Source organism: Lichenostomus cassidix, chromosome 17 (genome assembly GCF_008360975.1).
Source record: "Lichenostomus cassidix isolate B80296 chromosome 17, HeHo_3.0, whole genome shotgun sequence".
NCBI classification, from domain to species: domain Eukaryota; kingdom Metazoa; phylum Chordata; class Aves; order Passeriformes; family Meliphagidae; genus Lichenostomus; species Lichenostomus cassidix.
The window spans coordinates 10,638,200-10,651,046 of record NC_139497.1 but is presented as its reverse complement, the minus strand read 5'-3'; the positions used below and the strand labels follow the sequence as shown (position 1 = coordinate 10,651,046).

The 12,847-nt window shown below is 52.6% G+C and overlaps 2 protein-coding genes across 8 annotated transcripts in view; one reads left to right on the top strand and one right to left on the bottom strand.

The window, feature by feature from the left end:
- The window catches only part of TRAF2 (TNF receptor associated factor 2), a 28,567-nt gene extending 19,681 nt beyond the window's left edge, over positions 1–8,886 (bottom strand). Inside the window, exons 1-4 of one of the 7 annotated variants that reach the window (XM_085076557.1) lie at positions 8,797–8,886; positions 4,618–4,838; positions 3,948–4,026; positions 3,500–3,598 (exon numbers count right to left, since the gene is read on the bottom strand). In XM_085076557.1, coding sequence (XP_084932683.1) covers positions 3,500–3,598; positions 3,948–4,026; positions 4,618–4,805 — 366 coding nt within the window. In that variant the 5' untranslated portion in view covers positions 4,806–4,838; positions 8,797–8,886. The other 6 variants (XM_085076552.1, XM_085076553.1, XM_085076556.1 and 3 more) reach the window with 6 other exon arrangements.
- Positions 8,887–9,162: 276 nt separating this feature from the next.
- On the top strand, positions 9,163–12,377 carry EDF1 (endothelial differentiation related factor 1). The gene is made up of 5 exons (XM_085076558.1): positions 9,163–9,322; positions 9,448–9,499; positions 10,512–10,672; positions 11,201–11,294; positions 11,828–12,377. Exons 1-5 carry the CDS (start codon positions 9,245–9,247, stop codon positions 11,887–11,889), a joined length of 447 nt encoding a protein of 148 aa, XP_084932684.1. The 5' UTR covers positions 9,163–9,244; the 3' UTR covers positions 11,890–12,377.
- The last annotated feature ends 470 nt before the right edge of the window (positions 12,378–12,847 follow it).

The window sequence follows — 12,847 nt, the reverse complement described above, 5'->3', positions numbered from 1 at the left end:
TGTTCTCGTGGTCCCAGGAAGCCACATAGCCCAGAAGGAGCTGCAGACATCCTTTCTGACACCACAAGCTTTTGAGTAAAACCACTTAGGTTCTGTGTTTTGCACTTTTTGCATCCTACCAGGTTTCACTAACAAAGAACTCTCTAAAACCAGGGTGACAACAACAAACTCAAGGAAAACACATTCCAGCATGTATTAGGCCAGCTTATCCCCACACCTGGCTGTCACTCAGCCTCAGGAGCTGAGCTCATCTGAGGCCCACAAAACTTAGTTTAAATACTGATGTCAAGTTTAAGCTTAAAACTTAGTTCTCCTTCCTAAAATTGAACAATTTCATTTCCTTATGTCTCAGTTAATTCTGTTTCTTCTCAGCTGAAGAGGGCTCCATTAAATCCTCTGTCTAGGGTAACCAAGGGGAATGCCAAATGACCACGTGTGTACCCCTCCAGAGCCTGCTCCTCCCATCCCAGTCCTGGGGGGAGGGCACAGGAAGAGAACTGGTGGGATGAAAAGCATAAATGAAAGGTGTATGAGAACTGACAACAATATGTTTATAAACAGAAGAGGGATGTGGGCAGGTGGAGGTACTGCAACACAGGAGGAAAAACACACCAGAGCTGAGGATGCCTCCTGACTGGATACCACTGGGCAAGTCTTTCGGGTCTTTCCTTTTGCTTTAATGCGCCAGGCTTAGTTCTTGTAGCCCTCCTCAGACTTTGGTCCTGAATCTAAAGGCTCATGCCCACAGCCTGCTTTTCCATATGTACGTGAAGACAGACTCATCAGGAGACCTATACAGGAGACAAGGTCACTAATAAAAGGAAAAGCCCTTCAGCCCCACCACAAACTCTTTTATCCAAATGCCACTAAATATTTACAAACTCTGAAAAATGCACTCATAAACCCAGACTTATATATGTCATGTGGTCAACACAGCTTGAAGCAGAAGTGCAAGTCATGTCCAAGCAGACTGCTTGGACATTCTGTTTCATGTATCCCTTCGAGAGCCAAACTTTAGTCTGCCTGAACAGAAAGCAAAACTGAAGTCAGTTTTACTCATTTTTTGAGGCTTAAGCTTTCCAGCTGCAGAACATTTTTCCCCTGTGTGCATCCTGATAAGATTAGCAAACCAGAAGTGACAGTGTCTCTTGATTTGCAAGGGAAGAACAACCTCTCTCAGTACAACACATGATTTTTAAATTAGCAAACAATGAATTCACTCTGAGGGACTTTCCATGTCCTGTCGGAAATAGCTTTGAGGGACTTTCCAAAGTGGGAGTGCTGAGCTGCTGCAGGACGTTACCCACAGTGCAGCTACGAATGCAACTCTTCTGCACCAGGCAGCTCTGTGCTGTGGCCCTGAAGGCTAGGTTTAACATTAGCCCAAGGCACCAAGAGGCTCTGGACTAACACAGCCGTTCAACACCTCCTTTCCCAACCCTCCTCAGCCACACGTATGGTTCTGACAGCTTAGGGACAGCCAGTCCTGATTAAATGTCACAGCTCTTGGGGAGACAGCTGGGAGGAGATAACACAAGCCAGACCTTGCCTCCTCCCACCAGTTCCTAGGAAAGAACCAGGTTTTCCTGAGAGGGCACAAAATAAGCTCCTCTCTTAGGCTGAATGCTCCCAGGGCAGGCAGGAGAGGCGACTAAGCCCCTGAGGGGAAGCAGCCAGCACTACTCTAAACCCCCACACCCCCTGTACCACATAGGACTCCCTGAGACTCAAAAAAACTGGGAGAGTGGAGACTCACAAACCCCGGGCAGGGAAGATGTGTGCCACAGATCGACAGCCCATTCATTCCAGGGCCACACCTCTATCAAGCATCTATCATCCCAGCAAACGCCCAACTAGAGCTTGGGAAGATCAGGTGGAGAATAAAAACAAGGCACAGACTCATCCATTCAGGAGCTCTTCATCAGCTGTGTGTAAGGCTCTGGGGCATCACAAGCTCCTGCAGCCCTGCAAGGAATCAGTCTGATCCCAGGATAGCTCGCTGTCCTTCTGAACATCCAGTGGGAGCTCTGGCCAAACTCAAGCACTCAAACACTTGTCAGAAGGCAAAGGCAGGACCTTTGGCAGCTAAAGACTTTTGCTGAGCTCTGCAAGAACACGTTAATTTTTTTTTTTAAAACCAGGAGAAAAAGTTCAGCCCAATTCATCAGCCACAGCACAATCAGCACTGGAAGTTGCTGACAGATATAATTTGGTTTAGTCTAATGAAGATGAGCTCACTATAATCACTGCAGAAGATATCGGACTTTTGGGCACCAGCAGAAATTGAAGCATGGAGCAAACAATCTGCAGACACCAGCAGCACAGCCTGAACCTGAAACCTCAGTGCCAGGGTACCCTGTTCCCTGACATGCAACCCCCAAACTCCCTATGCTGTGGCAGTGTTAAGCTTTTTACCTGACATTTCTTGAGTCCCACATCCACACCACAAGTCTCTCACAGATCTGTAAGTAGGGGTTCACAGCATCAGAACCATTTAGCACTGACATCCTCATCTTGGATTGAACTCTGAGCACACAGCAGAAGGCTCAGACAGCAGAACAAGGAAGCAGAGCTCTAGAACCATCTCTCTGCTAACAGGCTCAACAGCTTGGGCAGAATGCTCAGGCCTGATGCACAGCTGTTGCTTCTTCCTTCCACTTTGCAATGGCATCACTGAAAGAATGTCAATGTTAGCCTGGACAGACCAAGGTTAAACCTGTTCCTGACATGCATCTCAGTCATTATCAAAATTCTGTGAACCAGAGGCTATGATCTTTATCTGGAGAAAGTGTTAGAGGGAAATAAAATGTATTCCTCTTATCTCAGACCCCCCATGTAGTGGTTCAGCAATTCCAAGAGGGGTGACAAAATTGTTCTTCAGTAGCAACAAAGCATCACATACGTTCACATGCTATGGACCAACCACCATAAAAGCTGGATTTAAAAGCTGGATTAAAAAGCTGGTGAGCTCCTCGAGGAGAGGTGGTAAAACCATCCTGTCCAGCAGGCTTGCGACCCAGAACAGCCTGGGGTGATGGGTGACCAGCCAGTACCCAACATGCAGTCCCACTGCCCTGGTAGCTCTGGAGACAGCTGAAATGGGATCAGGTCACTTTCACTCCATCAGCTGATGGAGTCTGAATGAGTTTTAGGTCCACATAATGCAGAGAAATTCACAGTCATTTCATGGCATAGCAGTTTCTTGACAGTCTTGTGTAGCAGAAAAGAGCTGGAGACAGAGCAGGTGTTCCCACCATGGCAGGGACATGGTCACAAGCAAATGCCTGTGAGCTGAAGCAAACCTGAAACTATCTCAGTCTAGCCTGTGCCCTCAGCAGGGCACACAAACCCTCACCAGGGAATCTCTCCAGCTGACAGTGAAGTCCAGGGATTTGACAGCTCTCCCCCACTGTCAGTGGGCACAGAAAACCCCCTGAGCCTTCCCCAAACACAGAGGAAAGAAGGATGCAGACATGTCAAGCCTAGTTCTGGCCTGTACCTCGTACTCTTTGATGGTTCCCTTCCAGGTGCAGCCACTGTTGATGCAGACAGCAGGCAGACTCTCCACCTCCCGCCGGGCCGCATTGTCTGGGAAAGCCTGAAATGGAAAAAACAAGCAAACCACAAATATTACTGAGGGGTTGAAGTTTTGATCAGGACTCCTAATTCTTTCTGAAGACTCCTCCCAGACAGGTTGCCCCATCAACCCTCAGAGGTATGTTAATAGCAATCAAATTGCTGTGACAGCTTTAAGTAGGGCACCACTACACACATGTGACCTGGATTTCAGCACCAGGGAGTCCAACACAGTAATCACCCTTCTCACTACTGAAGAAAAGGGTTCCTAGGAATAAGGGGTTCTCAGAGCTTGTGTTCTAAACAAAAACTGCAACTGGTATTACTGGCACCAGTGATCTGTTAGGTTTTCTAAATGCGTTTTTCCTTACCGAGCTTGTTTCCAAAATAGAAATTCCTTCTTCGTATATTCCTTCCTGGATACAGCTGGCACACTTTTGAGGTCCAGCACTATCACACAGAAAAATAATCATCAAACACAAGAAAAAGAAATTAATTTATGATATAACAATAAAGAGATTTCTGGTAACTTTATGGAATGAAAGTGTTTTCTTGTTTTTAAAACAACACATTGAACCTTTACTTGTGTGTATTTTTGATGCCTATTTCTAAGTTTTTTCTTCTCCCAATTAACCATTCTATTAAGCTTCCTCACTCAAAGGAGTGAGACAGAACACAAGGAAACTTCAATGGAAGCCAGCTTGTGCTTAAATCTCTCTCATTTTGACACAACAACCAAATTATAACTTTTAGGAGCATTCAGTAGCTCTGATGAAGACTGAAGGAGATGGGTGATTGACTTGGACTGCCTCCTCAATGGCAAAAACAATACAGGGGATTCTGGAAAAGAGAACTTTGAAGCAACAACAAAGGCAAGTCAGAGATTACACATTCCCTTAGAGAAGGGGCGATGCTGAACCTGTGTTCAGTGACTGAACGTAGCTCCCTTACTGAGGTCCTGAAAATGAGACTTTTCTCTCCTTTGTTCTTGAAAATGCCTTTTCAAGCATTTTGTCTTCACACTGAAGGCACAGCAGTTACCTGATTATTTTCTTCAGGCAGTATGAGCAGTAGCGATGGCCACACTGTGCCTGGAACGGCCGCCTCAGAATGTTCTTGCAATCGGAGCAGAGGTATTTGACCTCCAGTTTAGTTCCCAGGATCTCCTTTGCAAATCCAGGCTGGTTTAGATCCAAAGAACCAGGTGGAGAAGAGTTTGCTGCTGCCATGTGAACTAAAAGCTCTGTCTGTATCTCCAGAGACTGAAAATAAAAGTATTTTCCCCATTTGATTATAATTGCATGGGGGTGATTTTTCATATAAACTGTGTTACTCACAGATTATTAGATGGTCCCCCAATACAAGCAAACATGCTGACATAAATCACACCACAAGCCTGCCTTCACCTCCGAAATATGGGTGGAAACTTGAATTTTAAAACTAAATCCAGAACACAGAGACAGAGTAGACAGACCTAATAAAACCCCCTGTCCGAGCTGACTGAAATGTTGCCTGTTTAGAGATATCAATGCATCTCACTCCAAACAAGGTAAAAAACTGTCTTAAAGGTGGTAAGAAATAAATATAATAAACCGCCTCAGTTCACCAAAAACCTGTTGGCCACTACAGCCCATGAATGCCTGCTCTCACACCTGCCAGCTCTCAGGAGGGACCAAAATTTTGCCCGGAGGCAAAACCCACAGGTTCCTGGGGGGAAGCTGGACACACACTGGAGCCCAGATTTAGTGTTGGTGCCCAAGCAGGCACAGAGGGCTCTCCAGAGGGATGGAAAATGAGGACATAGGCATGAGAAAATTGAAAAGGAGGAAAAGAATAAAATGCTTTTGTTTTGACTGCTTATGCATCTCACACCTTCACTCCCTGTGACTACATCCCACAGCCAGCTAAAACACCTAAGGGAGTACATCCATGGAGTCCCAGACTGGTTTGGATTGGAAGGACCTCGTAGCTCATCTCAATCCACCCCCCTGCCTTGGGCAGGGACACCTTCCATTAGACCAAGGTTGCTCCAAGCCCTGTCCAACCTGGCCTTGGACACTTCCAGGGATCCAGGGGCAGCCACGGCTTCTCTGGGCAACCTGTGCCAGAGCCTCACCACCCTCACAGGGAACAACTTCTTCCCAATATCCCATCTAACCCTGCCTTCTGGCAGTGGGAAGCCATTCCCCCTTGTCCTGTCACTCCATGTCCTTGTCCAAAGTCCCTCTCCAGCACTTTTGGAGCCCCTTTAGGCACTGGAAGGGGCCCTAAGGTCTCCCTGGAGCCTCCTCTCGTCCAGGCTGAACACCCTCAGCCTGTCTCCGGGGAACACCCACTAGCAGAGACATCAAGAACCGGAGAAGAACCCGGGGCTGCCCCGCTGCCCCCGTGTGGCCCGGGCTGCCCGCGGCCAGGAGGGCTCTCTACCGGGCCGTGCTCCCGGCGGAGCGAGGCCCAGCCCGGCCCGGCCCCGCCGCTCCCTGAGGGCCCCACACTCACCGGCCCTCGCTCCGCGCCAGCACCGGAAGCGCCGCCAGGCCCCGCCCCCGGACACGTGTGGCGAGCCCAGGCCACGCCCCGCGAACAGCTCGCAGTGACCCCGCCCCCCGACAACGGCCGGTTCCCGACGCACCGACACACTACCACCCACCCCTGCACCCCAATGCCCCCAACACACCATCACCCATCACTGCACCCCTGATACCCCCACGCCAACAAACCCCCCCCACCATCATCCACCTCTTCACCCCCAACACCCCCATATTAATCTCTGTCACCCGCCCCCACACCTTACCGTCACACCCAGTTATGCCCCCTGCCACCCTCACTGCCAGCCCCTCAGCCACCTTCCCTCGGCACCTCAATCACCCCCTTACCCCATCTTCTGTCACTTCTCCCCCAGCACCACTCCTTCCTGATCCCCCAGTGTCCCTGACCATATGCCTACCTCAGGCCACCCCCCGGGAACCAATCCAGACCCCCGGGACCCCCTCACACTCCTCCAGGACCCCTTATCTATCCCCTGGGTTCCTTCACCCATTCCCTGAGCCTGTCTCATCCACCTCCTGCGACCTCCCGGGTCCCCTGGTCCATCCCAGAGACCTCCAATACATCCCCTGGGACTCCTTCATGCATCCCTTGCACCTGCTGGAGGGGGACCCAGAGGGACTGTGGTGCTCAGCCTGGGACCACCTTGACCCACCCGGTTTCCCAGCGGGGGCAGCCACCTCCCCAAGGTGAGCAGAGCCTGGTCCCTCGGAAACGGCCCGGAGCGAGCCCTGGCACCCTAAGGAATTGTTTTAAGTAACTTTTGGCCATTTTGGGTACCAGTGGGCCCTCTCCTACCTGCGCACAGAGTGCCATGGCCACCTCGCGTCCCGTGGCGCCGGCTCGGGGGACAGGTATGGCCAGCGGTCGGGAAGGATGGGCGGTGGCGGGACGGAGACGGCAGGACGGCGATGGCAGGAAAAATGCTGTGTGGGGGAAGCGCGCGGCGCAGCCTGCATTGAGGTCACGCCGAGGTGCTTTTCGCAGGGGAACTTGCTCGGCAAAAGGTCACAGCAGCAGGATTTGTCACCCGGGGTCCCCAGCCTGCCTGCCCCCAAGCCTGGCTCCGGCGCGGGAGCTCCGGGGCTTTACCGCCAGCTGCATCGGCGGGGCGGGGATGAGCACGTTCTCACTGCGGGGAATTCACCCAGTGCCGGGGAAATCCTCACCGGTCGGAGCCGGGCGCAGTGACACAGCAGTGACAGAGAAGTGACAGAGCGGCCAAGGTGACTCTCCCGGGAGCCTGGCTGCGAGGACGGAGCCGGAGCGGAGCGGCTTGAGGCGACGGGCGCGGCAGGGCCGCGGGGGGGGTCGGCGACACGGAGCCCTTCGCACGGAGCCAGGTGCTGCTCAGGTACCGTCAGGGCGGGATGCTCCTAGCCAGGGAGCCGGGAATAGCACATCCCTGCGTGTGTCGGCACCCGGAATTGGAACGGGCACAGCTCCCCTGGCATGCGCACCGCTTCACCCACTGCACTGCAGCAGCCCTTTTCCCAGCACAGCCGCACTGGTCTGGGAACACCATCATGGAAAACTTGGTGATGTCACCCAGCGAAGGAAAATCCTGTCTGCACTTCCTGAACTGCCCATGACCTGGCAACAGCGCCGGGACAGGACGTGCTGTTCCCAAAGGGACAGGAAACCCGCACCAAAAGCTTGCTTGAAACGCCCGCCACGGGACTGAACCATGGGGTTGCTCCCAAAGAAGACGAGATGGGACAGAACCCCCTGGAGTTGCTCATGAGAGCCGTGGGACGGCTGAGGCTGCTCCAAATCCTGCTGTTGCTGCACCCTGGCTCCACCGCAGGCCCTGAGGAGCAAGTCCTGCACCCCGCTAATGTCCCACTTCCACTTCCCAGAGCTGCTCTCTCCCGTTCCCTGGGAGCTGGGGCCAGACTTGTTGCGGTGACGCATGGTAAATGACAAATGACAAACCTCCGCGCCCTTCCAGTGCCTGATTTCTGAGCAATGCCCAGATCATCACCGTGACCGGGATCCGGCCACTCCTCCTGCGCTTTGTCATGGGGAGACCCCACAAAAACCCGCCTGGGGAGTGTTAAATCCGTGCCCTCTCGCTTCAGAAATGACGAGAGCAGGAGAAGCTTTTCATGCCTTTACTACGGAGCCTTCTGGGTGATTCTGATGCAGTTTAGGGATTTTCATCGAATCACAGAATATCCTGAGCTGGAAATGACCCACCAGGATCATCGAGTCCAACTCTTGGCCCTGCACAGGACACCCTGGGAGCATCCCTGGCAGCATTGTCCAAACACTCCTGGAGCTCTGGCAGCCTCAGGCTGTGCCCATTCACTGGGGAGCCTGGGCAGTGCCCAGCACCCTCTGGGGGTGATATCCAACCTAAACCTCTCCTAGCACAGCTCCAGCCATTCTCTGTGTCCTGTCCCTGTCACAGAGAGCAGAGACTGGAGCTGCCCCTCGGGAGGAGATAGAGCCCCCGGTGAGGTCTGTCCTAAGTATCGCCTTCTCTGGGCTGAACCAGTCCAGTGCCCTAAGCCGCTCCTCCCTTGGCCCCTCCGGACCTTCCCCATGCCCGTGTCCATCCTCTGGACGCTCTGCCAGGCTGCCCCGCCCCGCCATCCCCAAGACACGAGGACCTCACGGCGCACCGCCCCCCGCAGCGCCCGGTACCAACGGACCGGACTGAACACCCACCGCCAACAGCCTCACTGCCCATACTCGGCACTGCTCAGCTGGGCACGGCTATTGGTCAACGGGTCTGACAGCACCGCAAAACAAACCAATCCCTGCTGGGTGCCGGGTGACTGGCAGTGTCTACAGCCAATCTTAGTGTGCACACACACGTGCCGTCTTCCCCCAGCATGGCGCGCTCACCAGCCAATCGCAGGGCGAGAAGGTTGATTGGCAGGATGCTGCACCTATCAGAAGGAATTTCGTCACGCCTGTGTGCTGTTCAGCCGACCATCCATGCAGGAACTTCGACCCCGCCCGCTGCGCTCGCTCCGGTCCCCGCCTATGAGAGTCCGCCTTTCCTGAAGGGCGTGCGCTTCGCCCTATCAGCGGGCGCGATGCCGCCGCGCTCCCGGAGGCGGGTGCTGGGCGGTGCCCCGGCAGCGGGCGCGGCCCGGGCGGGGTCGGAGCGATGGCGGAGAGCGATTGGGACACGGTCACGGTGCTGCGCAAGAAGGGCCCGAGCGCGGCCCAGGCCAAGTCCAAGCAGGTCAGCGGGGGGAGCGGTGGAGGCCGGGTGCGGGGCCGGCCAGGCGCCGGGCCTGGGCTTGGCGTGGTCGAGGCCGCCGCTCCGAGTAGCTCCGCGTTCACTGCGCACCTTCGCTCTCTCCCCAGGCGATCTTGGCGGCCCAGCGGCGCGGGGAGGACGTGGAGACCTCCAAGAAGTGTGGGTATACCGCGGGGAGGGCGGGTGCGGTCCGGCTTGGGGCGGCTGCCTGGGATGAAGAGAGGGGGCAGGAGGCGGCACCGCCCGGCTGAGCCAACGGTCCCGGACTGGGGCCTAACGCGCAGCCCCGGGAGCCACCGGGATAACGTCCCTGGAGTTGCCCATTAGTTTCTGGTTGACCAGAACAGAGCTCTGCGTGGTTTTTGCAGAGATCTTGGAAGAGCTTTCATGATCACAAAATTTAAGCTCCCCGTTTTTTGCAGCTCATTTCTCTTGAGAATTTGAATGGCTGCCTATCCTCCTATGGCGCTGCTCTTTAAAAATTCCTTGTTTCCTCTCCAATGTAAATTGCCAGGTTCTCTCACTGTAGGGAGAAAATTCTGGTGGTTGCAAATAAATAAAGAGTTGGTCCTTGAAGGAGGTTTAGTCAGCTTTATTGAGATGCTGAACGTCAGAGACTAATGTGAGAGAAAGAATACAAGCTAGGACTTAAATTCTGTAACTAAAATGAGAGAAAACAAGCAATGTGTTTTTGAAGCTCAGCCTTTCAGCAAAGCTAAGTACAGTTAGACTTAAAAAAGGTGTCAGAAAAGTGCTGAAAAGCCATTTACTCATGCTGCCTCATACCTGAGCAGACATGATTCAAGTTCAAGTATTGACCCCTCTGTGCTGCAGCACAAAAGTGTGTCTGCAGAGAAGTGTGAGTATTAAATCCTCAAGGAAAAGCAAGACCTACCCTGTCTGGAGTGAAGTTCAGGTGTGAAGTAGGGAAGGGGAAGGGCTCTGCATGGCTCGGTGTGCAGAGCACCATGAATAGGGCTAAGATAATGTTCCCTGATGGACTGGATCTGGGTGAGATCAGTGCTGATGTTGGCATGTTGAAATCCTGACAGCTCCCTGGGATCCTGGGCAGCTGAGAGCTTGGAAAAAGTCCTTTAATGCATTTTGGCACGGCTCTGAGCCTTATTTGGTTTGTCCTTGGTTGTTTTTTTGTTCTTGCTTTGAATGACAGGGGCAGCAGGCCAGAATAAACAACACTTCATTACAAAGAACACGGCCAAACTCGACCGTGAAACAGAGGAGTTGCACCATGACAGAGTTTCCCTGGAGGTGGGCAAAGTGATCCAGCAGGGCCGGCAGAGCAAGGGCCTCACGCAAAAGGACCTGGCCACGGTGAGTGGGGCACCTCCAGGTGAGGCTGGGCAGCTTTCCTGTCCCCTCATGGGCTGGAAGTTTGGGGAACACAGCATCTCTGGTGTCTGATCTCCCGGCAGCTTCACTTGTCTGGGAAAAGTTTTGAGGTTTGTGAGCCCCCCTTCAAGGGCTCAGCCCTTGAGCCCAAGGTGGAGGCAGAGCCTGTCTGTTGCTCTTGAGCTGGTGGGAGGCTGCTCCCCCCTTCTTCCCAGCATCTCACACCAACCCAAGGGATTTGTACCATCTGGGCTGAGCAATGTTAGCAACTCTGTACTGTCTGGAGGAACAGCAATCCCTAGTGTTCCTACTGCTCCTGGAAAGGAGCAAGGTCAAAGTCTGTTCAGGATGGATGTCACCAGTGCTGGGACACTGCAGGGAGATTCCAGTGGATATGGAGTCAGTCTGGGAGCAGTACTTTGTGATCTGTCCTAGCGTTCCTTACCCATGGGAATCCTGAGGGGCTGCTGCTGAGCATTGCTGTGTTTGAGACTCATCCTCTCTTTTCAGAAAATCAATGAAAAACCACAAGTTATTGCTGACTACGAATCAGGACGAGCAATCCCCAATAACCAGGTCATGGGCAAGATTGAAAGAGCCATTGGTGAGTTAAGGAAAACTTCAAAAATACTGCCAGTGTTTAGAGGGGTGGCTTGGGGAAGGGTATTTACATTTTTTCCTGTGAGGAATGTTGCTGGCTGGAGTTTATCGTGGGTGTGGTGCTATTAAGTCATGTTCTGATAAAACCTGGACCTGCTGACTGAACCAAAACTGGGAGCTCTTGATCTTTGTCTGCACCTTCATGTGTGTGGCTGTGCCCTGGGGACCATCCCTGTGTGCTTGCCCCCAAAACCTGTGAGATGCTGAGACCCATGGAAGCCTGATTGCACTTGTAGAAGGATTTAGTATTGGTTTTACTCTCGTGGGCTGGTTCAGATCCCACCTTCTAGGAATACAGTTGGTTTTTGTTTGAAGTTGGCCTGGTGCTCCTAGAAACTAAAGTAGGATTCTCCTGAACTCTGGTTCCCCTGCTCTCTTTCTGAATGTTCTCTTCCTTAAGGCTGAAATTGGTGGAAATAAAGGTATTGGGTGAATGATTAAATGCTGATGGTGGTGGTCTTCTTTGTCTTATTGCAGGCCTCAAACTGCGTGGAAAGGACATTGGAAAACCGCTGGAAACCGGCCCCAAAGGAAAATGACAACAAAGCCTCGAAATCAGGCTTTGCTCAGACTGATCTGGCCCAGCTGGTTTTCCTCAACCACTCTGCATATTGCCAAGCTGAACAATAGGGTTTCAGACTTGCTTTTGGGGGGAAATCTGCTGAATCTGTACCTGTTGTAAAAAGGCAACCTTAAAGAAGCAATTTTCCTGATGTTTGTTTTTCCTTCCTCCTTTTCAGAGATTGAGGATCTAAATCCCAAGAAAAAACCCAAGCCCTGCCTCTGATTTGCCAGAAAATGTGCATTGTGGTGTTATCAGCACCTGATGTTAGGGCACTTAGGGTGGTCTGAAATGGTATCATTTAATCACAACAGTTTTGGGGACGGGTGAGATACATTATATAAATAATTTGGGAGAGTTGGGGCTTGATCAGAAATTATGACTCCGTCACTGTATCTCAATGAGTTTGGTTTGTTCTTTCCAGCCTATTTTAAAGAGATCTATAATAAAGTTTGATACCCTTCAGTTGCCCAGAGGAGCTGCTGTGTGTGACCAGCTGGCAGTAAATGTTGTGGCTAGGTGACTGGAGCTGCACCACCTCTTCCTTCTAGGACTGTAATTAAAGGGACACCTGGAGTGCCTGGGATGCGGGCCAGCACTGTCACGACCTTCCTGGCTGTGTCACCTCTCCCTGCGTTGTGGATGGTGCAGCTTGGCTGGCAGCCTGGGGATGGAATCAGTGCTGTGGATATGAGAGGACGCTATGGGGATCTGCAGTCAGGCAGGTGCAGAGACATGAGGTGAAGCCTGAGCCCTCCTTGCCCTTCCCCAGCTCTCAGCTCTGCTGAGGCCTCATTTCTGCAGGCAGGACAGGGCTGTGGGGATGGTGCTCGTCATGACTGAGGCATCACCTAAGGGGAATACAGCTGGGTGAGAGGAAGACGGGCTCTGGTCACAGACTGGGAAAGCAGGATGTCCCAGGCCCCTCCAGCTGG